At 43.0% G+C, this 27,329-nt stretch overlaps 1 protein-coding gene across 8 annotated transcripts; it reads left to right on the top strand.

The window, feature by feature from the left end:
* Position 1: 1 nt before the first annotated feature.
* Positions 2 to 26,989, top strand: SPOP (speckle type BTB/POZ protein). 8 transcript variants are annotated; one of them, XM_027445530.3, is made up of 10 exons: positions 2 to 140; positions 13,904 to 14,046; positions 14,339 to 14,460; positions 16,008 to 16,159; positions 16,265 to 16,392; positions 19,874 to 20,051; positions 20,689 to 20,744; positions 21,180 to 21,302; positions 24,909 to 25,051; positions 25,723 to 26,989. In XM_027445530.3, the coding sequence occupies exons 2-10, from the start codon at positions 13,969 to 13,971 to the stop codon at positions 25,865 to 25,867; spliced, it is 1,125 nt and encodes a 374-aa protein (XP_027301331.1). In that variant the 5' UTR covers positions 2 to 140; positions 13,904 to 13,968; the 3' UTR covers positions 25,868 to 26,989. The 8 variants fall into 8 exon arrangements, with proteins under 8 accessions (XP_027301331.1, XP_027301329.1, XP_027301330.1 ...); XM_027445528.3 differs by lacking the exon at positions 2 to 140 and adding an exon at positions 150 to 461; XM_027445529.3 differs by lacking the exon at positions 2 to 140 and adding an exon at positions 247 to 266.
* Positions 26,990 to 27,329: the final 340 nt, after the last annotated feature.

The raw sequence follows: 27,329 nt of genomic DNA, 5'->3' as shown, positions 1-27,329 counted from the left end.
CCTCACAAACACCTCGCGTGGCGCATGCGCGGTGCGGCCGCCGCTCGGCGGCTGCGGGGCGCTGTGGTGGGGGAGCGCGCGGCCGCGTGAGGGTTGGGCGGTGCGAGGAGGCCGCCCGGGGCCAGCGGGACCCTTCGCAGGTGAGGTGGGAGGGACCGTGCGGGGCCAGGAGCGGCAGGAAGCGGGGCGAGGACTGGAAGCGAGGCCGCAGGGACCGGGGGGAAGGCGGCGCCGTCCCCTCACGACCGCCGTCACCCGCTGTGGAGGTGTGTGTGAGGCGGCTCCCTCCCGGCCCTGCCGCCTGAGAGACCGGCACGACCCAGGCCCCCCCCCCCGCTCCGCTCCTCCGCCGGCTGTTCAAATGGCACTGCGACAGGAGCGGCGCCTTGCCAAATAGTGAGCTCCGTACACCCTAAGGGACTCTGAGGGCCACTGCGCATCCTCCGGAGCGCTGCCAGAAAGTGAGCCACCCGTCAGGCGGAGAGGGGAGGGGGGAGGCAGCGCCGCGCGCGCATGCGCAGCGGAGAGGCGAGGGCGTGGCGGCGGAGCGCGCACGCGCGTCGCCAGGCGTGCTGGCGGAGGGCGCGTGCGCAGCAGGAAGCCGGGGGCGGGGAGGTCTCGTGCCGGGTGCCGCGCGCGTGCGCGGTGGCGGCGACGAGCGAGGAGCCGGGGGAGGCGGCGTGAGGCGAGCGGTGCGCATGCGCGGCCGGGGCTGGGGGGCGCCGGGAACGGGCGTTGTGGTGCGCGGCGCCTGCGCAGTAGGGTGCTGCGGGGACCTGCGGAATAGTGAGCCGTGGCGTGCGGGCGGGGGGGGGAGCGGCGGAGGAAGACATGCTGCCAAATAGTGAGCCGCGGCCGCTGGGCTTCTCCTAAGGAGGGGAGGGGGGGGGGGCACGGTCCGGGGGGCGCCATCCCCAGCAGCCGCACCTGCCCTGGGCCCCGGCCGCTCGGCCTTCCCCCGCGGCGGAGCCGGCCTTCGTGGGGCCTCAAAGGTGCTTGAGGGCCGGGAGGTAAGGGCTGGGGGGGCAGGGAGGGCCTGGGGGGGTGAGGGAGGGCCTGAGGGGGGGGTAGGGGGCGGCAGGGCCTGAGGGGGACAAAGTGAGGGGGGTGCTGAGGGGGGTAGGGGCCGTGTGAGGGGGGCAGAGTGGCAGCAGGGCCGGGCTGGGGCTGCCAGGGCTGGGTTTGGCCTCGGAGTGCTCGAGGCAGGCTGCTGAACCGGGAGGGAGCCCCCCCCCCGGCGGTTGGGGTCGGGCCCCGTGTGCCCCCCGGCCCCTGGGGGTGGGTGAAGGAAGCGGTGCGGCACCAGGCAGGGTGGGAAGGGGTGGGAAGCCCCCCTCATCCCCTCCCGTGTGCGGTGAACGTGACTCGGAAACGGTGGGCCGGTGTTCGCACCGGGCGCTGTGCTGCTGAGATGGGTGGATTAATGTTTTATCCTGGTAATGCCCCTGGTGTGTGCGAAGCTGCGCATGGAATTGGTTGTTGAGAAGTGATTTGGAGGGGGAAATGTGGAATACGGTGTTACTTGTCGTTTTTTTTCTTTAACTCACCAGTATTAGACGTGTTTACGTTTTTGTAATTTTGAGCATCATCGTGACATATGGAAAAGAACCCTTTTTTGTGGTGTTTTGGGCCCCTTCGCAGTTCCGAATGGCTGTGCCTGGAGCGGCTTGGTGTGTAGCCCTGTAAAAGTCGGAAGAATTTCACTGTTGTTTATGCTTTGGGAAACAGAACTCTATGGTTATGACAAAAAACGAAATTAGTTAAGTAAAACGTACAACTGTCTTCCTTCTTCCTCAGTGACTTTCTCTAAACAGAGGCCCAAAACGATACGGTTTCATTACGTCACTCGTTTCGTTGTGACCTGAATTACAAAGCCATTTTTTTTCTTAATGGCACTTCTGTCGTGGATGTGTATCAAGATCAGGCCAACGTGATAGCAGAAGTGCATCGTGAGCTGTCATCCTGTCACTTTATCAGTAGAGGACAGTAACACAAAACTGTCCTGCTATCGGATCATAGAAACTGCCATCAAGCCTGATATCCTGATTAAAAAAAAATCGATTATCTTTGCCACTGTTGTAAAAGTAACTGTGCTTCCTCCCCAAAACCTTCTGGCTTTGCATGCAGGTGCAGATCATGAGCAGTGTTAAAATGGCAATAGTTCTGGTTTGCCACGTGGTCTCAAGGAGCCCACGTTCACAGGTCATAGTGCAGTGGTTCAGAAAGGGAATTTTATTTGTAATTGATATTCCCGTTCATTGATGCTTTAACACGAAGAAGGTACTAGCGCTGTCCCTCACGTTAGGTTTATTAGACCTGATAAGTGTTAAAAATAATTCACTTCACCAATCCTCTCCCAGTTTGTTTCCTTTGGGTTTATTTCTGAGCTCTGGCCAGACCTAGTGCTAGGTATTTACTGTGAAGTGAGTTTGTTGCCCTGTGTGATTTCTTCTAGATACCAATCCACTTTACAATAAGAGGGACTTACCAGCGTTATTCTTGGCACAGCCTTCTGGTCAGTGTTTTACCCGTGTGACTCGCTATTCCGCTGCCTAGGCTGACGCCGTGGACCCGTAAACTTGAAGCTGCCTGCTTCTTTTCTGCCTGGATGTTATTTCTGCAAAATCCAGCATAAAGCAGGCAAAGATATTTATTTCTTGTATGATCACGAGCTGTCGCTGTTTTATCAGCTACGTTCGTAGTTTCACATTTGGAGATATCTGCTGTAATTTTGTAAAATCCAAGCTCTCCTCCCAGTTTTGGCTCAGTTTTCTGCACAATTGGAGTATTATGTAAGATCTTGCTGTACGGCTCCGATCTCTGACTGCTGGCGTTTCCTACTCAGCACGCAGAGGAAATAAAACAAAAATGTGTTTAAAAAAAAAAATCTTTATAGACAGAATTTTTAAGGTGTTACTTCTTGATTCTCAGATGATAGGCTGCTACCATGTTCTCTTCTGCACTGTGTACTTGAGAGACCTCTTAAATAAAGCATGTGTCCCAAGTTCTAGGAGCGCATGACAGTACAGGAAACCAACACAAGATTAAAATATTCATATGTTGTTTAAAATACTTCCCCTGAGGAGGCAAAGAAGCTGTTGTTTTTAAGAAACTATATTCAGAGATTAGAACTTACTTTCTTGGTTTCCTGTTGTCAAATGTCCCTTCACTGAACTCTGTGTTTTGGAAGGAAGGAGCTGAGCGATTCTGGAATTCTCTTCCTCTTTGCTGCTCTGCGTAGCTGAGTTTTTAAGAAAATACGTAGCACATGTCAGATGTCATTTGTTTATTTTTATATTTTGTTTTTCCTCTACATCTTTAGGACAAAAAAGATGCAGAACCACTGACTGTATAGCAAATGCCCGGGAAAGACTTGGGAGTTCATTTTTATCCTGTGAGTAAATTCTTTGGCTACAGGCAGGAGTGGCAGCGTTGTGTTCCGTGAGGCGTAGCTGGTCTTACAGCTCCGTGGATCTTGAGACATCGGTGGAGTTTCTAAAGTCAGGACCATGGGAAGGATTAGACGTTGTAGATTCGTAACTGGAAGATACTTTTTGGCCGTTGATGTAGTGGCACAAGGCAGTAGGGTGGTGCTAACTTCAGGTACACCGCTACAGAACGTAATGTTAACATTTTTGTGTCAGGATAGCAGGTTCAGCTTTTCGGGGCCTCTTTCAGAGGTTTTATTCAATAGGTTACATGGTGTGGGGGTGGACTTAAAGTGGCTTTTGCTGGAACTGTGGCATGTGTGCTGTGAATTTTAACGTGTGCCTGATGGAAGGCTTAGGCAGCAGATCGTGTAAAGTAATTTCGATGCCTCTAAAAAATCGAACCAACATCTGATAAGAATCATTTCCTAGCAAAGGAGAATGGCCTTGTTTACATCCTTAAGTGTCTTACATATTTGAAGTTTGAAACACGCTAGTTTTTAACCACTTGTAATAGTACAGAATCACAGAAGTACTTTGATATTGTTTGGAAGGTTTAGAACTCTGTACGCTTACGGCGATTAAATGTTGAGAAACATTTCGTGTTGCAGGACGTGTGAATTTATTTAGGGTGTGTAGTTGGATGCTGGCACACTTACATTGCTGGCTGATAGTTGAAGTTCCTGTGCATTGCTGCTCTTTCTTTGCAGTTATTGTGTCACCTTTCCCGTTAGTAAAGCTGGGATGCTTTTTGATATCAGATGTCCGGGTGACATCTATGCAGCATCAATCAGAAAAGACTGATGGAACCTGTCTTCAGATGTCAGGCAGAACTTTATGAATTTCACTCTTTTAACTTTGAATATGCAGGAATGGTATCTGTATAAGTTCTTAATATGATTTATTGGACTCAAACAGCGATGTAGAGCTGTTGAGGTTTTTTTCCTCCTTTCCATGAGGGCTAATCCCCATACTTAGGTTTGGGAGATAGCTGTTTATTGAGTGTCTAAGGCGTGAATATCTCTGTCAGAGATGTGTCAAGAACTGAGAGTTCAGCAGAGCTGCCTGGGAAGAGGAAATGGTCTAGAAAAAGTTACTGATCTTAGAGCCAACCAAGAAGCTGAAGTTTGCTTACAGCACTTGATCAGGTGCAGAATTAATTCAGCTTGAGAATGTGTGTTTTTAAGTCTGGTTCTGTTTACTGTTCTGTGCTCGTTGTTTGCTCATTGCTGCAGACGTTTGTTCAACAAACCATAAATCAGATCATAATTGTGTATAGCAATTTCTCCCTCACAGCAGCGGTTTATTTTAGTGGGGGACTTCACAAGATTAAGTTTCATTTCTTCAGCTTAGGCTTTAAAGCTAGCCAGGCTGTGCTTCTGTCTTCTTCTCTTAAGAAGCAATCCTTTTTAATTTTTATTTTTGATCTAAAGCAGGGGATTTGCTTCTGTGTCTGAAAGAAGGGCTCAGATGACAGCCATGGTTTTAGACACATGCTTACAGCCATGAGACAGGAGAGCAGGTGGAGACAGATACACTAAGTCGTCTGGAGCTGCTGTATAGCAATGCAGAGAAGCTGCCTGGCTGCCTCCCAAGTGTTGCTGCATAAAGAGGCTAGAACAGACGCTGACTGCATTGATGTAAAAAGTTTTCAGTTAACTTGGCTAGGATCGTGCTTACAGATTAACTATTTTGTCTGTTGGAGAACGTTGCCACATTTATTTATTTTTAAACCCTGGAGAATCTATTATCATACGGTGAAAGCATCACACAATGCCTTCCTCAGAGGCAGAGAAGGCAGGCTACTGCAGGTGGGATATCCCGACCTTATAAATCTCTCTTTGTAATTTCAAAATCATGTAAATGCTCAGCTGTGCCGGTGCCTTCATTTCCTCAGTTGCTTTTTTGTGGAAGTGTCCGACCTCAACGTTTGTGCTTAAAAACCACACGTATCAGTTTGATGAATTTCTTAGAAGCACTTGTGGCCGGTAAATGAAACTCAGGGAATAATCTTTCGCTGCTGCGTTTGAGGTGCAGACGGTTTTCTTCAGGCTTCCTGTTAGCCTGTGATTTTGTGGATGCATCTTCCTCGAGAGGAAAATATTGTTTGTATAGGTGGTTGAGTCCAGAGTGGGGAAAATTGCCGTCGTGCTGAATTCTGCCTCCCAGCCTTCTGCTGCTCAGCAGGTAGGAGTGCAGTGAAATGACCACAGTTTAAACTTTATATAACATAATTTCAATCAGGGAGCACAAGCACACGCCTTACAGTGGGTTATATTCAGATGTATCCTGGAAACCTCCTGCGACTTCTTTGTTTGAGGTGGGTGCCAACCTTGCCAAACCTGAAAAGAGAGAAAAGTCCTGCGGCTTCTTAGTGGTGATGATTTTTAACTTCTCTGTTTTAGATTTGGTTCTTGGCTAGAAGAGAACTGATATTTCTCTTTAGGTAATGTTGCTTACTAGCTTATTGAGCTTTACTGTTGATAGCAAAAATAGTAGGAAGACTTCTTACCGTGTTTGTTACCAGGATGGAAAGGGAAACAGGAGGAAATCAAAAGCAACAGTCACTGTGGTTTCTTCTTTGAGGCTGGATTTTAAACAGTTGATGGAGCGTAAAAGGGGAAATAAATTTATGTATCTTCTGGGAATTTGTTTTTGTGTACTTTTATATTCCCGTTTTGTTTTTTAAAGATTCAGTAAATAGCCTATGCCAACAGCAGCCTAGAATGGATGCCTAAAATAAAAAGTCAGCAAATCAGCTCCTTGCGCCCAAGATACTTCCCTGGGGAGTTTTCACTTATCACACGAGTTACAGCATTAAAGCCAGCAGCAGTGACAGGAATGCACCTTGCTGCCCTGTTCGCAGTGTCGCTAATATAAACAGAAATCCAGGAATGCCTCTGGCCTTTTTTCCTCTTTACTGAAAACAAACTAAATGCAGAATTCTCTGAGCTACCAGAATTTGTCTTTGCTCTTTGTCTTACTAATTAGATAATCTTGGTCTGAACTCGTAAGGATATTCAAATAGGGGTGTAGGCGAGTGCCATGATTGTGTTATTTTCGGAGCGTGATTTACGGGAAGATGGGATTGTTTTGATGTTAATGCGAGTTAGATTATTAAAATTGCGCCAGCAAAACCACGGTGCCTTATTGAAGTAGGTGCGATGCGTTTGATAGAAAACACAGCTGCTGATTCTTGAGGAAAGTAAAGCTGGGTTGGGACTGGAAGTTGGTTGGGATTTCATACCCATCTCCTTCCTCTCCTCCTTCCTTCTCACGATAATGCCTGATGAGGTTACAGAAAAATTTAAACAAAGTAAAGAAAGAAAAGGAAGGACTCTTCCTGCCTATACAAACAGAAGAGTCGGAGGAGCATTCCCTGATAGAACAGGCAAACAGGAGAACTTGAAATTGCATTTATTACCTGTTAGTAGTATGTTTTGTAGAAGCTCCTGTTGGAGCGAAGTACACTGCTGCCTTCTTCTCACGTGTCTCTAACAAGCTGGGTTTACATGCTGATTTCTAAGGGTGCTTTTATTTGGCAATCAAATAATCTCTACATTTAGCAGGTTGAAGTAATTCTGATAACCATCCCGGAGTCCTGCTGTTGTTACAAGTAGGTGAAAGCATCCAGTAGGCTGACATCTAGTTTTTGCCATGCCTTGTAATCTCTCTATTTATTACTTGAAAGCTTAATTTCCAGAATAATAACGGCAGAAACAGTATTTCAGTTCAAGTTGGGTTTGATAAGCTCTTAAAAATATTAATGCAAGATGGCAAGTGGAGAGTGTGCTGTGGGAGCTACCAGATGTTTGTGGCGCTGAAAAGTTGATATAAATAAAAGGCTCCAGAGGGGATTATGGTCTTGGTGGTTTGCAGGGGATCAGATCTGCAATCCCATTTGAGTGCTGCAGCAGTGTTTGGCGTCCCCAGTCTCAGCAGTCGATTGACAAATTCGGTCCCGCTTAATTTTCTGCTTTTGCTTGTTCTCTGATTAGGCGTTGTACCACTTAGGCATTTTTCTTTCAGTTATTTTCAACTCCTCAGGATTCTGCTGGGATTTTAGAGGTGTGAGGTATTTCTAACAGCGTGTCACTCGTACAAGAGAAGAACAACCTACAGAGGGGAGAAAAACCATGCTGCTGCCAGCCTGTTTTCAGAATGAGAGGCTTCCCAGGGATCTTAGGGAGTGTGCTGGGAAAGAGTAGTTTTCCTGAGCTGCTTTATCTTTTAATGTGGAAGATGAATTTGGATGATGTGGAAGTGCAAATGTTGTACTCTTAAGAAACCAACCAACCATACAAACAAAAACCAACTGTTAAATTGGCAACTGAGTTACTTGACAAGTGACAGGTAACAATTTACAAGTAGAAGCCAAAGCTGTAAAATACTTTGTACAATTTGCCCATGAGGGAGAATCTAAAATAAGAGTTCATGGGCCATAACAAGTCCTTTTGAAAACAATCGCATTTCTTATTGAAGAAAAGTGTGCTCAGGCCAGTTGTTCCTCCAAGTCCTAAGTTCAAATAATGTTTTTCCTTGCAAGAGGAGAGAAATGAGGTAGAATGGATCAGCAGGAGGGAAAAGAGAAGAGGTGAAAAGCAGAATTTCAGGAAGTAGTAAGATTTATTCCTTTTTAATGTAGGCATGATCTAAACTAAAAAAAAAAATGTGTGAGAAAGGTTAACATCAGAGGAAAATTGTTGTGATTTAAGATTTAAGCTGCACATATCTTGGGACGTACCTCAAAAGGATTAAAAATGGAAATAAAAAGAATGAAAGATGGGGCGGACATCTACTGAAAACAGGAGTGATGACTTAAACACAATAGTGCTCTAAAATCCCTCCCAAAAGTTTGATTTTGCTTTTAAGAATGTGTTTACTTTTTCTATTTGTTAGCATGGATGTGATTGTAAGATACGTTGGGTGACTTACGGTTAGGGTTAGGTGGCGCTTGAGGGGATAAAGATTTCTGCATCTGGTCAAACGGCAGCGTGAAGCAGTCTTAGAAGAACATCTAAAATACAACTTGCTTTAATGCCTGAAGATCAGAAATTTTCAGCGGAGGATTTGTTTATAAAAGGAGAAGGTTATTTGGAGAACCTTTGGCTGCTTTGTACCGCCAGCTTCCTCTGTCTTTCCTTTACTTTTAGCTCTTTGTGATTTATCTGGAGGCATTTGGAAGGAGGAGAAGGGGTGGTAGATGGTCTTCAGCTAAATAACACTGGGTTTTCTTTCCTTTCTTATGAAATGTGTGTAAAAATTGTTATTCTCCTTACAATGTCGACATTTCACTGGCAGTGTTCCCGTTTCGTTTCCTCTTTCCTTCCCTATCCCATAAGATTTTCGTAGACATTGTCATTTCTGTAGATGACAGCATTTTTTCCTTCCCTCCCTTGTTTTGTAACAGGAGAATTGGTTTAAGGGGGGGAAAAAAACGCTCTAAGAATGGAAAAGATCCCTTATCGTTGGAATCTTTCTTGAAGTGGAATTTTAGGAACTGAATTTAGGGACTGGGTTGACCTGCCAATATTCAGTGCATTGTGAGCATTTTATTAATTGTGTTGAAAATATCGTTTTCTAGATAGCTCTTTACATTTTCATTATGTCATACCCACCAGCCCACCACCCCCCAAAAAAGCTGGGAGGAGGCTAATTCTGGGTGTTCTGACTTACGATGAATTATCTGGAATAAAGTGAATTAAGGTGTGTGTGTCTGCATCAATTCCTCGGTTAAAATCTTCCTTTTATGTAGCCTCCAGAGGGCCCTGTTGTGACCTGGGGACTTTGGCCTTCTCTTACGGGCCTGGCAGCTTCAGGTGGAATAAAAGGGAGTGAGATGAATGAGATGTGAGGGCTGTGTTTTAAATAACACAAGGTGCCCATCGAAACTCTGGGTGTCGCTTTGAGTCTTGATGGCACTTACCAGGGTCGATAACATCTTTTAATCTGGAGAGCACAGAAAATAGAGGACACGGTACACGTCCTGCTGGCTTTCCAGTGGTATGCACCAACCACCATTTGGGCAGGAGTTATTCTTCCCTCAAGCTCAGTTATGGTTAAACCTCTACGTCTCCTCCTCACATTTGTCCTTTCCAGCTTACTTCTTTTTTCCAGGCAGCGATTGGCTTCTTGTTCTTGAAGAATTACTCACCTTACTTTGTTCCGGAAGGATAAGCCTCTCGCTTTTGTAAACCAGCTTCCTTTCAAATGCAGATTCTTGATACGGGTCACTTTCATCTTTGGAAAGCGTTCATTTCTAATCTAATCTATTTTTATTACTGCAGGTCGTTTGCTACCTCAGTGCAGTTTCTTCTACAGCAGCACGTTAATAATTAGGTGATTTTGTGTAACCTCTGGAGCTCGCTGGGCCTGCCTTCAGCCTGCATTTGGAACGAGGCGAGATTTCCTGCCACAGGCGAGGTAATGGTTGCAATCAGTATCGCCTGGCAGCCGTTAGCACAGGCTGGGTGAAAGCTTTGCTGAGCCCATCATCGCTTCCTTCTCTGGTATTCCAGGCAGGAAAAGCGTGGCATGATGTCCTCTTTAGCATATACATTAAAATCTGAAAACTTACTCATCACGGTTAGGTAGGATTGCATACCCATTTGCTTGTTCACTTAACTTGCCTTTTTTTTTTCTTCTTTATGGCAGCAGACTCAGGCCTCCCATTGTCACTTTCAAGGCTGTGAAGAATGCGCAAAGATAATGGCCTTTTCCTGTGCTTCCATCTCTCATCCCCCTTGTTTTATTGCTCCTGTTATCTTTGTCCCTCTCCTTTTCTCTGCGTATTGTGCTGTTCTTGGGTAGTCTTTGCTCTGTGCTTGGACACTCTTCGATACCATCGCTTGTCCAAGAAGTAACCACCCCAGCTTTTGAAACACGTAGTTGAAGCACGTTCATTTCACAATGTCAGTAAACTCATTTTCAGTGAATAATGCTCGCAGAAGATGAATATACTTGAAATTTTCTATTGTAAGCAACTGGTTTCTTAAAAGGTAGTTCATTTATCATGAGAGGAAATAGAAATCAATGCTCTGTTTATCACAATTGAGTCATTCTGAGGCCTGTTCTAGAACAATTGCTTGAGCTGATGCTCCCCACCTCTCTCAGACCAAGTCTTTGCTGCTCACAGAACACTTCAGAGGGTTGATTCCCAAAGTGGGTGGAGTTTTGAGCTGAGATGTCTTGGTACGGCTGCTATGCCAGGAGGTAATTGTTAGGACAGGGTAGCAAGGGAACGTTTCCTGTGCTTCAAAAAAGGCTGATCTGGCTCCGATTCCTAGAGAAATTTTCTTCATCTGGAAGTGGTTGTGAGTGAGGTGAGAATTATTCTTATTTTTTAACTGTAATCTTACATATGTCCAGAGACAAGTGCTCTTTGTTGCTTATATCCAAGAAGGTCAGAGACTTGGATCTTGTACATGGGCTTTTAGGGATCCATAAGATAACATTTTGTCTTTTCATTTCCTGTGCCTTGGTATCTATGCTTGTACCTTCACGCTTGTCCCTGCCTTTTCTGGCCATAACAAATTTTGATATCTATACTATTTATAAAATGTCTTCAAAATCCGCCTGCAGCGCTTCGGAATTCACTCCTAGTTCAGAGATGCCAGCACTGTTCCTAAAGATGTGTGAACTGGTAAAATATTAAGTGCTCGTGAGCAAATAAACACCGGGGGGACCCTGCTGATTTCAGAAACTTAATCTATGGGGCACGCTCAATCAGCCGTGGTACTTAAAATGTGTTTAATATTGGTCCATACCAGGAGAGCCCCTCGGTGCTTGAGGGTGGAGCAGCACGTGGCAGTTGTAAGGATGTGTTTCAGTGGATTTCTGTGTGTTTGGGAAGCAAGGCAAGTGGCAAAACCTCCATTGTATTTTATTTTTTTTTAACAAACATTTACCAAAAAAAACCAAAACTAACGAATATTACATTTTTATTACTATTTTCTGTAGCATTAGAAGTGTTCATGCTCTCATTTAATACAGGTATGGACAGTTGGTTGCCATATTGAGCAAGGACTATGATACAGTTCAGCATCTTTTTTCTTAACTGTATTTAATCGCCTCACAAAGCATCTGCAGAAAGCTTTGATGTACTAAACTCTGAAAGTATTTTCCAAATAGTAGAAAATCTCTAAAATCTAGAACCTGTGTCCCCTTTGGGCCCTTTTAAAAGGGTAACGAATGACGTGCTGGCATGCAGCAATTCTATTAGCATGCTGTCACAACTTTTATTACCATCTGCCTATCCAAGCCATCTGGGAGGAAAGGATATAAGATAGGAAAGTGACAGTTACTCAAAGGAAATTAAATAGGCCTGTGGATCTCTAGCTCATGCGCTTGTCTAGCCTTCAGAGCACGGGAGCTTTCTCAAACTTCCTTCCATAAGGAAGGTGGAGGCGATGTTTAGATGCGTCTTACAGAGAAACTCCAGCTGCAACACAGAAAGTGTTGGGGAAGGAGCCACTGGAATCTTTGAACTCTGCAATCTCCTTTCATGTCATTTTACCAGAAAGCCGGGTAAAATTTTACCTTCAGCTTTCTGGTAAACTGAAGTCTTCCTGCAGAAAACTGCCTGTTGTTGATAAATGTCTTGTGTGAGAGCACAGCGGAGGGTAAATCACAAAGTTGAAGAGTGGTTCCTCTCCTAGGCCTTGTCACTTTACTCCGAAGCCAGCCCAGGAGAGCAGCATTGTGACCTCACGGTGTCACCGGGGGGATGCTGAACAGGCGTTGCCGTTGGCTCACCAACTGTTCTTCGGGGCGTCTCGCAGCGAGGAGCTGTGCCCAAAATCCCTGGGAAGAGGAGAACCAAATTGGATTTTAGCTCTGGGATTTAATTCTGAGCACTCTTTTGACCAGGTATATTAGGAGATGCATCCCTGGAACTATGTTTTTACAAAAAAATCCGTATCATGTCTTACTCTGGAGTTCTCTGTATTTGTTGTGCTTTCTTCTCATCAAACCTTCCTACTTGTCACTTTTCTTAGGCTTAGCATCTTGTTGCTCTGTGTGCAAAGTTGCTGTCAGCGAGCTTAGGAAGCTTCGTCCTCTCCCTGGCTGCTTGTTCTCTGGAGATCGAGTTTTGATCACGTTTTGTGCCTGGGTGTTTTGGGAAACCTGTGCTACGTAACAGTCAGGAGATTAAATGTATGATGTAGATTAAAAATAGCAGTGAACAGAACAATAAAACAGCCCGGCTGGACTTGAGCAGTGCTTCTGTGAGCCCTAAAGAGAAAGAAAAAGCTTGGGTGTCTCCTGCCAATAGACTAAAACCAGCAAAAAGGCATTGTTTCCCCAGCCATGATCAGGATGAGGTAGGGTTTGTTGTTTTTTTTTTTTGCTACTTGTGCTGGAATGACAGCTTTTATCCATCCCCCAAATACACGTGGCTGGGGACAGTGAAGAAATTATGCCCTTGGAGACAAGACTGATTGTTGCGCGTGGAAGGGCAGTTTAGCTAAGTATTCAGAACTAGTGTCTGCTAATTTTGGCTTAATTTGAGTGACACAGAGCGATTTAATTGAGTTTCATTGGAGGAATGGTGGTAATTTTAAGTTTAATGTAATAAAACCCGCAGCAAGTACCTAAAGTGAATATTGATGTCCCTTTCTTTTTTAAAGTGCTGAGTTGTTTAACCCCGTTCCTCATTGCACACGCGCAGCACATACTGCAAATGCAGGAAGGTTGTGAAGCGTGCAGTCGGGTGGGCACTCGGTTTTACGGCAGCGTGGGTCTTCAGGAGTTGGTTGTTTGGCCCTGAGCTTCGTTCCAGGAGATGAATTTCCATTGCTTAAGTAGGCATCTCTGCAGGGTTAAGTATTTCTCAGCTGCTAAAAGCCAATATCTCTTTTTCAGTGATTACATGGACTCATTTGTGCTTTTTTAAAGGCAATTAAACTTTAGGGGGAAAAAAAAAAACAACACGCTCGTTTTATGACTAGATAATACCTGTGTGCCAGGATTGCCAGCTGCTTTCTGAAGGTGAATATGACTCAAAACCCAAGTAAACAGCTGTAAACTGAAGTGGAGACTGGTGGGAGCCTTGCTTGAGAGAGGTCTGGTGTCTGATGATGTGAGACTCTCCAAATGAAAGTGGGGAGCAGTAGCGAGTTCAAGCGGGGGTCTGAGGGTGAAGCCGTAAATCCCAAATCAAGCGGGGAGTCTGCTGCTTAAGTCATGAACTCCTTGAAGGAATTTATATGCCGGGTTTCTTCCCATAAAGAGCTGGCATATTGAAAGAATAAGTGGAGGTGGTATATTCCCTCCTCAGAAAACATATGGTAACACTTCAAACCGCTGAAATGGAACAACATATTTTGAAGGTGTTGTGGGGAGGGAGAAAGCATAGAAAGCACGATTGCCTTAACTTGTGTGCCACGGGTTTTAACGGCGCTCCTGAAGTTTTCTCTCTTGTCCTTAGCTTTGGTTTTGTTTGTTTTTCTTCGTCTCTTTATGGGGACTTCCAGGGTGAAGATCTAGTATAACTTTCTTCCACTGAGTTGTGAAATTCTGTTTAATCTTCAAACTGGCGATGTCAAGGGTGCCGAGTCCTCCTCCTCCGGCAGAAATGTCGAGTGGACCTGTAGCAGAGAGCTGGTGCTACACTCAGGTAAGCCCGCACTGTGTGGGGATGCTCCAAGGTAACCACCCCATTAGAACCCGTGGCAAGAAATGGATTCAAAACAAATTTAAGTTCCAGATTTTCAGAGGGCATCAGACTTGCTAACAGCATTCACTGAGGCCACCTCTGCCAGCCGTGTCCAAACTCTGTTGTCCTGTGCCTGCGATTTATTCGTGACACAAGTGACTCAGTAAAACTTGCAGAATTTCAATTTTTGTCTTTTAAGATGATTTGCATGAATGCAAATGGCCCTAAACTGCCTATTATCCTCTGTTTTAAGATTAAAGTGGTGAAGTTTTCCTACATGTGGACCATAAACAACTTCAGCTTCTGCCGAGAGGAAATGGGTGAGGTCATCAAAAGCTCAACCTTTTCATCTGGAGCCAATGATAAACTCAAATGGTAAGTAAGAAGCACAGAAGAGAGGTTCGCCCTGCTTGTACGACTGTGTGAAGGAGCTTGGGGCTCTGTAACAAGGATATTTTGCTGTCCTTCTCTGTGCTGCATAGAAATGCTTGCTTCCTTGGATGCACAACGTTCACACAGGGAGAAAGTACTGTTGCTTTAGCATAATGTTTGGACCCAGAACAAATGTGAGGATGTGGCCATTAGAAATGTTCTCTGCTAATGGAAAACAGCAGAAGTAGTAGTGGAAGGTAGAGCTGGAAGGGAGACCATATCCTGCCTTGAAACAGAGGCATGACATGGAACATTATTAATCTGTCTTAATTTTTTTTTCTGTCATAAATAACTGATGTTTTATCTTAGTAAGCTCTTAGAAGCCAGCGAGAGTTTACAGCCAGGGTATTCAAGCTCCACTTCTGCCTTCCAGCTTCAACCCCTAATACTCCAGGTTGTTAAAAAGATAATTTTTGCCTGCACTCTAAATTTTCTTTCCTGCAATTTTAGACTATTGCTACTGTATTACCTTTCTCTTCATGGCAGCTTTTTATATATTCAGAGACTTCCGTAGTTATTTCCATCATCCCTGTCCCTGCATTTTTAGTTTCTGCTTTTTAAAGATGACTTTTTTTTATTTTTTTTTTACCATTTTCTGGTCCTTTACAACCTTTCTCATCTTCCCTGAGGAAGTGTTATGGCATTTTTTCTTTAAACCTCCTTAGTCTCGATTGCAGCAAGTTAGCCACTAAATTATTTAATTTAGGGATGTGTATGTGCGATATAATTTGTGTTCCCTTCCTTCGGGTGGCAGACCTGTGCTTTCGTTGGACTGCTTCTTGTTATTAAATTACTTACCTTTATAACCTTTGCTAGTCAGATCTCATTCTCATGCCTTGGTCTTCGTGATTTTTGTCCCTGTGTGTTTGAGCTATTAGTCATTCAGCATGATTTTTGCTGCTTGTTACACGATGTGTCAAGTTTCAGGTCATGGAAGTGCTTATGAGTTACCTTTTTCTTGCACTTACGCTACTTTTCCTTCACCCAGGAGTAGTTTTCTCTTTTTTGCCCTAGTATTAAGCTTTTGAGAAGCTTTCAGCCTTCCAGAAATCCGTGTTTTGCCTTTGAGCTGTTTCCTGTGGAACTTTACCTCTCGTTTCTCTAATATTTTTCAATTCTTTGAATTCATTGCCTCTATTCTGCTGCTTCTTTCGCTTCCCTTCTGTGAAGGTTATCATGCATGGTGCTTTTCAATATTCAAAACTACACCCCCTTGGATACCCCTTCTGCACCATGGTTTTTGAACTGGTTTGCCCATATTACTGCTTATGGGTCATTACCTATTTTGAAGATGTAGCATGAGGCTGACTGTAATGCACAGTTCCAGTCTCTTTAGCTATCTGTTTTTTTCCTTGTGGTTCAGCGGTTGTTAAGCAGAACTTGTTTGCTGTACTTTTTAGTGTGAAAATGCTACTGCCCTTTCTTTGAAAGCTCTGAATGACCTTCCAAAAACTGTTCCTGACATCTCATTCAGATGCCTGCTTCTACAGGTGTTTACGCGTGAACCCGAAAGGCTTGGATGAAGAAAGTAAAGATTATCTATCCCTCTATCTGTTGCTGGTGAGCTGTCCAAAAAGTGAAGTTCGAGCAAAGTTCAAATTCTCCATCCTGAATGCTAAAGGAGAAGAAACAAAAGCAATGGGTGTGTAAAAACGCTTTTTATCTGTAGGGGTCAGTTGTTTGTCTTTTGCTGTTTGATCAAGCAAGTCATTCAGCTGTTGTTTGAAGCACCGTGTCTTTCTTTCAGAGAGCCAGCGAGCGTATCGATTTGTACAAGGCAAGGACTGGGGATTCAAAAAATTTATTAGAAGAGACTTTCTTCTGGATGAAGCCAATGGACTTCTTCCAGATGACAAACTCACTCTCTTCTGTGAGGTAAGTCTTCCTGTGCAGCTGAAAGAATAGCAGTTCCATTAGCTTCAGGTAGATGTGACCTTATTTCTCATCATTGCTTTTAAGGAGTCAGAGGTGTCAGGAGAAATAGTGGCTGTTTATGTAGCACTTAGATTTTGCGTGCGTGCCTCTGTGTGCGGTGGCTTTTTCTGCGTGTGATTCATTCGATTTCACTTCCATTTGTTTTTTGCTACTTTATATTTGTCTCTTACCTGTGATGGTGGTAGGAATTAAGCATGTTTGATTATCATTTCACTTCTGATTTAATATTACCAACCATCTGTTTGTACTCCTTAATTTGAAATTCACTTGGGATGAGAACCAGTGCTAGCTCTGTAGTGAAAACTGTCATGCCTGTTACTTCCCTACTGAGTAAAAAAGGCTACTTCTGTCTTTTGAGTGTTTCTGTACATCTAACAGAAACAAAAAGGTAAGATAAACGAATTCTTCAGTAACCATAGGTTTTGTTTGTTGTGTTGTTTTTCTGCAACTGCTTACAAAATTTTTACTTCACTAATAATAATTTCAGATGAAGATGCAGACAGTAATTTCTAAAGCTAGATGTGTAAGTCTAGGAAACTTAATGGGCAAATATAAACTCTAATTTAGTGTCTCCAGAGCCTCTATTGTCTATTTCTATCATTTTGTTAACTGCAAAATAACTCTTTGTAGCTGCAATTTTTGCTAGAATACAGGTAGAAAAAGTTGTCCTCTCTTCAGGTCTTCCACACTGTGTTTTTATGGGAGTTGTCTTTTCTTTTGCTGCATTTTCTTCCAGGATTAAAAGGGATGCTTCAGTCCAAGTTTGACAGCTGTTTGGTTGTGATGTTGGATTTTGGGTTTTGTCGCTTGGTCTGGCCATCATAAACATTCACGTACATAAATTAGCTAACATCTCCTGAATGATTTGTGCTCAGTCATTGCTTAAACCACTGCTGTCATGGAGGGAGCCCTTCCTTCAACACTTCTAGCAATGTGGGGGAAGAAGAGAGCGATGGCTTGGGTGACACCTCCATATGTCTGGCAATTACTCTTTCCTTCATAATAAATGAGCCAGAGAACTTAGGAATTGTGGAGTAAAACTCAAAAAAATGATGTCAGAGAAGGGAATTTGCGATCTGTGATGTAGAGAAAGCTGAGATCCACCAGTAGGCTTGGCAACCAGTACCAAGGCGATCAGTCCACTTTTTACTGAAATGCTCCCTTCAAAAGCATCTGTTCAGTGTTTTTCTTTCTGCTGGATGAAAACTTGCTGCTGGCTTCACCTGCCCTTGCTAGCTTCTGTTTTCTCTTTCAGTTTGTTCCACAGTCTATTATATAAGAAACCTGAAGTTTATAGTTCTACTAAGGGAAGAAAGTTACACTGTATGGAAACAGTTTGGAGAGAACTTTCAACAGCTTGCCTTTTTTTTTTTCTTTCCTTCCCTGAGCTTATAAGTCTCCTAGCATGTAAACAGGTGTGCCATATGCTCTCCTAACACTTCCCTGCTGGTCACAGGTGCCAAGTGATACTGCTCACATCTGTACTTTCAACAAGCATGTTTTGTATGTAGAAACCCCCTAAGGAGTTAGCAATACTTGATGTTGAGACACTTGTTACGTGGAGATACGTTGGGGTTTTCTGTAGACCAAAAGGTTGCTGAGTGTCTCTGCTGTGCCTTCTCATTGCTTTATTAAACTTAAAAGAAAAAAGCCTTTTGCTCTCTGCTCATGGCCAGCGCTGAACTTGGATAATATCTCCCTGAAAATGCTATTAAGGCAGAGAATGATGATTCTTGTCAAGCATTTCAAGTCTGACCTCGTTTACTTGTCAGTTTGGGGATTCTTCAGCCTCTGTTTTGCAGATGGGGTTGATTGTTCCTATCCCAACTGGATTATTTTTTGCTGTTTAAATTATATTCCAACATCATAGGTAAATGCATTATGGCAAATCTCCAAAAAGAACAGTGTTCCCAAAGTTACGGCAGTAGTTCCCTTCTGAGCTAGGTAGTGTTTAGTTCCCTTGCTAAGATGTTGAAAATAGCTTAAGCAAAACTTTAACTATTTTGACATCTGAGGCTGGTTACCACTGTGAGTCTACCAGTCTGAACTCCTTAGGTGAAAAAACATGTTTTATATATTTTTTAATGCGAGTAACTGAATTTCTTTCATGTATGAAGAGGATTGACTTGTTGATTTAACTGGAGACACAGATTGATCACAGACCAGTCAAAAATACTTGTAGTGTTGGACTCCAGCAGGGGACCTGCGTCTTAGAATTTCTTCTTAATGAGTCTGAGTCCATGTTACTGGTCTGGAAGTCACAGGGCAAAAAGATGTAGCAGTCAAATTAATGATGAAGCGTGTTACCTTCTTCACATTTGCTGTGGCAAATCATTATTAGTGCTTTTTTGGCAAGCAACATCTGGTATTTGTTCATTTCTGAGTGTTGTATAGTTTATACAAGATGAACTGAACTGGAATACCCAAGAGTGCCTGCCATCAGAAACCCACTGGGGGTTTGTCAAGAGTTGGGGTATGTGCTGTCAGCAGATTTGCCTTAACAAGGTGCTTCTGTCATCTCTCTCACTTCATAATTTACAACTTTTACTTTACTGGGAAGCTTCCTTTGCTGTCCATTGTTCTCCTTTGGCCATTGCTTATTAATAGAACTGAAATTTAACCTGGATTTGACAGCAAATCCAGCAAATAGTTTCCCATATGCTTCCTTGTCAATCATCTTGTTCCTTTTATTCTTTGTTATAGCAGGGTAGCATTAGTCACTCTGATCTCTTCTAATTGGAGTCTGCTACAGAAGGCATACGATTTACTGTGTTTAACAATAATGCTTTGGTACTGAAGACACTCTTAACTGTTCCCTTTGTGTAGGTTATTCATCAGCCAGGATGATTGCATATGGTCTCTGCCTAACCATGTCTGGTTTGGAGTAGGTGGTCAGGAATCTTATCTACCTTCTCCAAAAATTTTTAATTATTTGGCATGAAGTTCCTTTTTTAACCCACTTGTACTCTTTGATACATTTTTTTTCTTTTTAACGTGATGGAAACATCAAACTCTCTGCAAATGCAACTCTGGTGCTGAACCAAAAGCAGCAAACCATTCGAGGTGCTCAGAATGTCCTGCGCTGCCCTGACACTGCTTTTGTATGCATGTGTGGCTGAAGTGCTCACTTGTAGAAGTGCTCTGTATACTTCATTTTCATTTGTTCTTCTGTCTGTATTGCATTATTGATTTGGGAGGGTTTCAGAGTGTTGATAGAAGGAAAAAAGTAGGTCAGGAATGATGTCTATAAAAGCAGAACATTTAAAGTTCTGCTTCTTGGAAAGCCATATAATAAAACTTGTTAATTCGCATGGAAGTGTCATTAATTTATGCACACAACTTAAAAAATTCATGTAGGGAGATTGGTTTTCCAGTGTGGATTTATGACTTTTTGGTTTGTTTTTTTTTTCATTCCACCCAGGTTAGTGTGGTACAAGACTCTGTAAATATCTCTGGCCAAAATACTATGAACATGGTGAAGGTTCCAGAGTGCCGCTTGGCAGATGAGCTGGGAGGGCTCTGGGAGAACTCGCGCTTCACGGACTGCTGCCTGTGTGTTGCAGGCCAGGAGTTCCAGGCTCACAAAGCCATCCTAGCAGGTAAGTATTGAGCTGGGTGAGCCTTAGTGGGATGGGAGACGACAGCACAATGACAAGTGAAATACTCTGATACAGTTGTTCTATGGTTGTTTTGGTGGTTTTTATTTTTTTTTTTTTTGAGTTACTTTTTTAAAGGAGGCTTCTGCAGCTTTTTTATCTGCAGAGCTGTAGTAAAAGGCTTTTTGTGAACCGTTACAGGGAAGGAAGAAATATCTACTCCATTTTTAATTGCCTGCCTCCCCCGCAAAGAGAGGATGGTAGGAGGATTCCTTTGTGGCTGTAGTCTATTATAATGTATTCCTAAAACATTTGTAAGAAACAGTTACCAGAGGAATACTTTGTTGTAAAGTCAAGAAACATACCTTACTGCCTCTGTGCTCTTCAGCCTTGTTTGAAAGGACTCAAGAAATTCCTGCAAACTCATTCTCCCACTTTCAAGCTGCATTGGCCACATTACATCACAACCTGTGTGCTTCACCAGTTCTACTCAACTTGCCCTGTCTGCTATGGGAGATACATTATTTTTTTTTCCTTAATTAAGTATCGTGATGGGGTTAATGTTGGCAGGCTACACTTAGCTCATCCTGAAGAGTAAGGGAGCATCTCTAACCATGTTTTATTTTTCCCTCTGCTGTAGCACGTTCACCGGTTTTCAGCGCCATGTTTGAGCATGAGATGGAAGAGAGTAAAAAGGTAAGATCCTGCAAGACGGAGAACTCTTCCAGCTAGGCACATAACTCTCTGGTCAACTCTTAATATCACTGGTCAGTTAATTTCTTAGGTGGTGTTTGTGACTACTATCCCCTTTTAACTGTTTTTCTCGCATTAGATGCAGATCTCTGCTTCAGCTGTCCTGAAGGGTGGAAGAAAGGGATCAAGGAGGCAATTGTTACCTTTCTAACTCTAGGGGAAAGTGTTTGGGGTGGGACAGGGAGAAGTAGAGGCTGTGCAGTACTACTCAGAATCTTTCTTTTTCCATCCGCTTATTTTTTCCTTTCTTGTTTTCTGTCCAAGTAATACACATTCTGAATAGTTTGTAGCAAATCTGTGAATACTTAAAGAGCTCGGGTAGAAGGAAGCCTTTAGCATCTTATCAGGATCTTAATAAGCTTCATTTCTCTGCTACAGAATCGGGTTGAAATCAATGATGTGGAGCCTGAAGTTTTTAAGGAAATGATGTGCTTTATTTACACGGGGAAGGCACCAAATCTTGACAAAATGGCTGATGACTTGCTGGCAGCTGCTGACAAGGTACAGTTGGGATTTATGGCTATTTAGAGAACCAGCAATGACGTGTGCCTTGCTTTACACAGAGCCCCTTGGATATTCCTGCAGTAAGCTTTTTGTGTGATGATAGTGGTTGGGCAGTTTCTTTGAATTGTTTTATCGAATGGCTGTGGCTTGTAGGTAAACTTGGATCTAGTATAGATACATATACTTAGAGCTGCGCGTCTTAACATGTAATGATCAGGAATGTCTGTCTACTGCTCATTTGTAAGACTTTTAAAATTTCAGAGGACGTTTCTATTCAACTTAATCTACCATAAGAGCTTGGGGTAAGAAGAAAAAATCAAGATGGACCCGGCTATATATATATATATATAATATATATAATATATATTTTTTTTTTAGTATGGTTACTACTAAATCTGAAAAGTAGTGTTCTGTCTTGGCAAACAGGGCCTGCTTCTCCTTCTGGTCTGGCTGGTATCAGCAGCTTCAAGAAATGCTCTAAACTGATGGATAGCCAAGAGTGGGAAGGTCCTGTTATTTATTTTCTTTTTGCAGTGGCAGTCCCTGCTGCTTGAGGAGAGAAGGGGTGCACTGGAGGAAGCCCTGTTGCCTAACCCTGCGGTGGTTTTGCAGGGTCCTTGCCAGGGAGGTGCCGGGGATGCTCTGACTGGAAGGCTGCTGGTAGTCCCCGTGTAGCAGGCACAGCGCTGTGGCCTTGCCAGCCAGCCAGCCTCTGCCTCCTTCCTTTTGCAGCACCAAGGACAGAAGAGCGTGCTCTGCTGGCCAGTGAGCCGTCTTAACCAGTGAAAATTCGTAATATATAACCAAAATTTTATTTCCTTTTTCTTTTTTTTCTCTTAAAAGTGAATTTAGTGCTGGTGAAAGATGCCAGTTTGACAGCACTGGAGACTAAGTCCCGAATTTATCCATCGAACAGGTTCAGCACGGGTAGCAGCAGTGCAAGATTCTCCACACTGCCCTGCCAATGTGCCTCAACTCTGACCTGGAGGGACCACCTCTAGGGGTGAGAGCGTAGTTCAGTCTCCATGCTTCTTCAGTCCTTGGATTCTCTTGTGGGTGCCAGATAGGGTGGTGGATTTGTAGATGTGGATGCATGTAACCTTGTTCCACGCAAACCACCACACAGCCATCAAGTCCCCTGTCACTGCAGACCTGGGCTTAAGCAAAAATGCTGATTTAGAGGTGAAATGCTCCATACGCCATTAGTAGTCCACTGCAACTAGAATTAAAATGGGAAATAAATGCAAGCAGATTCTTGGCCTGATTATAATCATTGCCACATATTTTATTCAATATTTAAAGAGTATTGATTGAGAGCACACATAGCATCTTTAACTGAGACAAGTGTAAGCAAGAAGCAGTACATTAAGGACAGAGTAGGCTTTAACTTCGAATTTCTTGGCTTTTAATGCAGGTTTTTTTCCTTTTAAACTCATTGTGTGTCTTTTAAAAGCAGAAATAAAAAATCTTTCAAGAAAGCACATAAAACATCTATTATTTACTCAAGAGACCGAAACAGCTTCTTCTGAGTTCCTCCCATCTCTTGGGGAAAATATGTAATTAGACCAAAACCAAAACAAAACACGTCTTCTGAGCCCAGGAGATACTATTTCAGCCTCTTGGGTAAGAATGCTATTAGGTAGGGCTTTTTTTTCTTTTTTCTTTTTTCAAGTGTAATTAAGAAAGGGGGGAAGGGGAAATCTTGGTACCTGAGAGACCAGAATGGCTACTTTTGCCCAACTATGTAATTAGAAGCTGAGCTATTCGTAGTGAAAATCGAAATAAAAATTGTACATGCATGGAGGAGAATATTCAATTTACAAAGGGAATAATTTTAAGCTTCGTTTGCTGCATTTTAAGTTACTGACAGACAATAACATAAACTAATGGTTTGCCCCTCATTTGAAACTGTTTTAGTTATTGATACAGATTAAGCAAGTAAATTTGATTTGCCTTCTCAGATGTTCTGATGGGAGAAAACTGTCCTGGTTATGAGTGCCATGCCTCAATTGAAGTAATTACTGTCTCTGAGTCTTAAGTGAAAAAATGTTTCTATAATTTAAAATTATTCATCTAAATGTAATCATAACGCAACGCAAAACTCGATCAGAATATAAAATCAATTTATAGCAATAGTGCTTATCATATGGTGAGCACTCCAGCTGTCCTGCAGATGAGCTGGTTACCAGCTCTCTGTTGAGGTTGACAGAGCAGCCCTTATACATCCCGTATCTTTTCTGAACGTGGCTACACACAGTGAAGAACTGGTGTTTGTATACCATGCCATCTTGAAGTTGTCTAAAAAAGCCTTATAAACAGCATGAAGGATACCCTCAAATGCAGTTCTCTCTCAGATAAAAAATAAAATAATGATCTTAAAGATTATTTTTCTAGAAATGTCACTCGGTTTAAGTCATAACGTGAGGGAGACTTACAGTGTTCAATCTTTAGAACAACTTATGTAGAGGTAATGTTACTACTTATGTAAGAACTGCATCAAATTAGCTACTCTCCTAATCCCTGTGAATTGTAATTACGGGATCTAGAATATTCAGAAATACTCAGTGTGTTTCATCCAAAGAGCAACAAAACCCTACAACCACTTCACGCATACCAAGATTTTCAGAAGTATCTCAGTCTTAGTGTGCAGCTGTGATATTCTAAAAGACTGAGGTTTGGCGTATGGGTTTTGTTTCTTGATAACAAGTGACTTAGAGTTTTCTGAGCATTGACCTTTCTGAAGCCTGCCCAAGACTGCTGTGTTGCTTTTGAAAATCTTGGCTGACTCTGCATGTTTCAATACCGACTGAAGTGCTGCAGAAAGTAGAGTGTGAAATTTTATTAGAAGGCACTCTGCTAAGCATGTCCTTTGAATTTCTCAAACCATTGACACAGCCAAACCCTGTGGATCTAAAAAATGTTGAGGTAAATGCACGATAGAATGGTGGAAATAGCTTGAGAATGTGAAGTTAGAGTAGGGCTTTTGCTAGGGCTTTACAGACAAGCTGTGATGTTTTCTTTCCAGCTGGATAGCTGCAAGAAATGGGGCATTTATTTAGCATTTCAGTATTAAACTAGTAGCGTGTACTTGAGCAAGGCTAATTGTAAATTACAGGTTATTAATGGCAAAGAAATTGAGTGAAAGCTGCCTAAACATCCCTGGAACACCTATGGAGCATTCACTGTTATATAGGTCTCCCCACTCAACCTGGGTAATACTATCATGCGGTAATAAAGTAAGAATAAGGATTTGGCTTTAGCATTCAGTACCTTGAAGTCACCGAGGTAGTGGTAAAGGTGAGCTGAAATTCTCATTTCAAAGCATGAACACAGCACCAGTAAGACAAGAAGCCTGGGATGAGAGTTATGGTGGGTATGCTTCCTCTCCATTGCTTTCCTCAGGGTGGGCACTCAATGATTCTCCTTTTTCGCTGGTCACCACTTCTTTCAGTACAGTTCAGATCCATGTAGCAAAGTGAAGAGGTCTGTTCAGCACAGTATAGTAGTTTTGTTACTGAAGAGTAAAGGAGCACAAGTAAGACTTCACTTCAGGCTAACTCAGGCTTTCTTCGTTGTAACTGTACTTTGGTTTGTATTTTGCAGTATGCTCTGGAGCGTCTGAAGGTGATGTGTGAGGATGCACTGTGCAGTAACCTGTCCGTGGAAAACGCAGCGGAGATCCTCATTCTGGCTGACCTACATAGTGCTGATCAACTGAAAACTCAAGCAGTGGACTTCATTAATTAGTGAGTTTACTCTTGTTCTAGGATGCAGCATCTCGTGAGCAGTCACATGCAGAGGAGATTCTCCTCTGTGTTGTGCTTGTTTTTTTTTCCATTCTTCCATTGTGGTCCTTCCTTTATCTGGCATCCCAGAAGTGGCATTGCCCTGAGGGCTGGTTACCCTTGTCCTGCTGGGACTGTGTTCAGTGTACAGCAGAGCTGTTCTGAATTTCTTTCTAAGATCATGAGAACTTCTAGCGTGTACTCCCAGATACTGAAGGACTATTTGCAACTAGTACAACAGACCTTTCCGTAGATACAAAATGATGACCAACTACTTTGTCCAGAAACATTTTTTAGTCCTATCTGTTAGTTAACGCAGTTTTTCTCACTATTTTTTATATTGATTGAAAATGCTCCTATGCTTGGGGGGTCGGGGTAGATGAGCACTGTGCTACTGCTGTCATCCACTTGGGATTGTGGATGTTTGAGGTTTTTCACCCTTAGGGTGAAGGACTGTCCAGCATACAGTTGCACCATCAGAGCCAAAGCTTGTGATCTTTGCTAAGCATGCATCTAGAGTGATCCTAAAATAGTATGCTGAAAATGTCAGCTTCCTTAAGCATGTGGGAAGTACCTGTTAATCCTTGTTATCCCCAGACAATAACTTCAGATTTATTTTCTTTTATTTCTAGTCATGCTTCTGACGTCATGGAGACATCAGGCTGGAAGTCTATGGTAGTATCACATCCCCATTTGGTGGCTGAGGCGTATCGCTCTTTGGCCTCTGCACAGTGTCCCTTTCTGGGACCTCCACGTAAGCGACTGAAGCAATCCTAAAGTCCTGTCTATCACAACACCCCGTGTTTTTCTGGAAGCAGCATCAGCTGTTGCTGCTCTAACCTTGACCACCAGGTAGACAGCGAAATCTGTGGAGCTTATACTCTGTTGTTGGGGGGAAGAGACTGCTTCGTGACACCCAGACTTTTTAAAACAGCACCAAGTAACTTGGGGAGAGGGGGGAGGGTGGGCCTGGGGCTCTGGGGCTGTTCAACCTAACGAATCCCTGTCGCTGCATCGTCTGTGTGTTCCCTTCGACTTGGCTGAGTCAATTAAGTACAGGGTTCGGTTTAGGCACCGACCCATGTCAGAAAAACCCAGCAGTGGTACTGGGGGAAAACAACATCTCTGCGTCTGGCAGCACAGAACAAACCGTCAGATGCCTGGAGCAAGAGGACATTTTAGTTTTGGAGAGAGCATTGGGGGGTTAAAAAGAATTTCCAGTGAGGTTCTGGAAAGGAAGTACCTGATGGGAGCTCCAGTAGTATTTATATCAAAAAAGAGAATTTAAGTCCTTCCAGCTGAGCTAAAAACTGGACGTTTGTGTAACTCCTTATTGCCATCCAGCAACAAGAAGATCAGTTTCTCTGTTAGTAGCACTTGTATGTTAATTGCAAAAAAAAAAAAAAAAAGAAAAAAAGAAAAAAAAAAAAGAAAAAAAACACCTTTTATAAAATGACAGGTTGAAGTGAAAGGGGACAGTGAGAGGCTGTGTGTTCTGGAGGGTGTGAATAGACTGAAGGCAGCCTTTGGCAAGTCTGTATTGGTTTTGAAAGGACTAGAAAAATCCTTGATCTGGAGCGTGCCGTCTGATAAGAACAACAGTTACTGTTTTTAGATATTGTGGAAAATGTTTTTGGCATTTTTCCCTGCTTTATTTCCCTCCTCCCCCTTTTTTAAGAAAAAAAAAAAAGGAGAAATTTTATTGTTCATGAACGCTGCGTCAAAAGTCCCTGTCCTGAGTTGCTAAATGATTCTTAACAACTGTTTGTACCTGACTTGCTGACTGTATAGGAGCCAGTCCTGTTCCTTTCTATTAGTCACTCTTCTTACAGGGAAGAAGTTTCAAAATAGCTGGTAACTTTTTTTTTTTTTGAAAATATAAATAATTACTATTTTGTACTGTGTGGTATCTGTTGTCTTTTTTTGTTCCAAAATTTGAAGACTCTCGAGTTTAAGACCAGCTCCCAAAAGGTTTGGTTTCAGTCTGCTGCCATGTCATGATAGTGTCATGCTGTTCCTGGAACTCAAGTGGGATTTAGTAAGGAATATTGTTCACAAAACTGCAGCACGAAATGGTTTTATTTCTCATGGTGTGTATTACTGAAATACTAGACAACACTGGTTTTAACAGTAGCTCTGAAGCTGACCCATAGCCCTGTGTTTTACCCGGCCTGAAGTTTAAACGTGGGAAGGGAGAAGGGTATAATAAGCCATCTGGTTTATAAAATTAAGGTGCAAT

Source organism: Anas platyrhynchos, chromosome 28 (assembly GCF_047663525.1).
Source record: "Anas platyrhynchos isolate ZD024472 breed Pekin duck chromosome 28, IASCAAS_PekinDuck_T2T, whole genome shotgun sequence".
NCBI classification, from domain to species: Eukaryota; Metazoa; Chordata; class Aves; order Anseriformes; family Anatidae; genus Anas; species Anas platyrhynchos.
The sequence above is the reverse complement of the archived record's forward strand: the minus strand, read 5'-3'. Positions and strand labels throughout refer to the sequence as shown.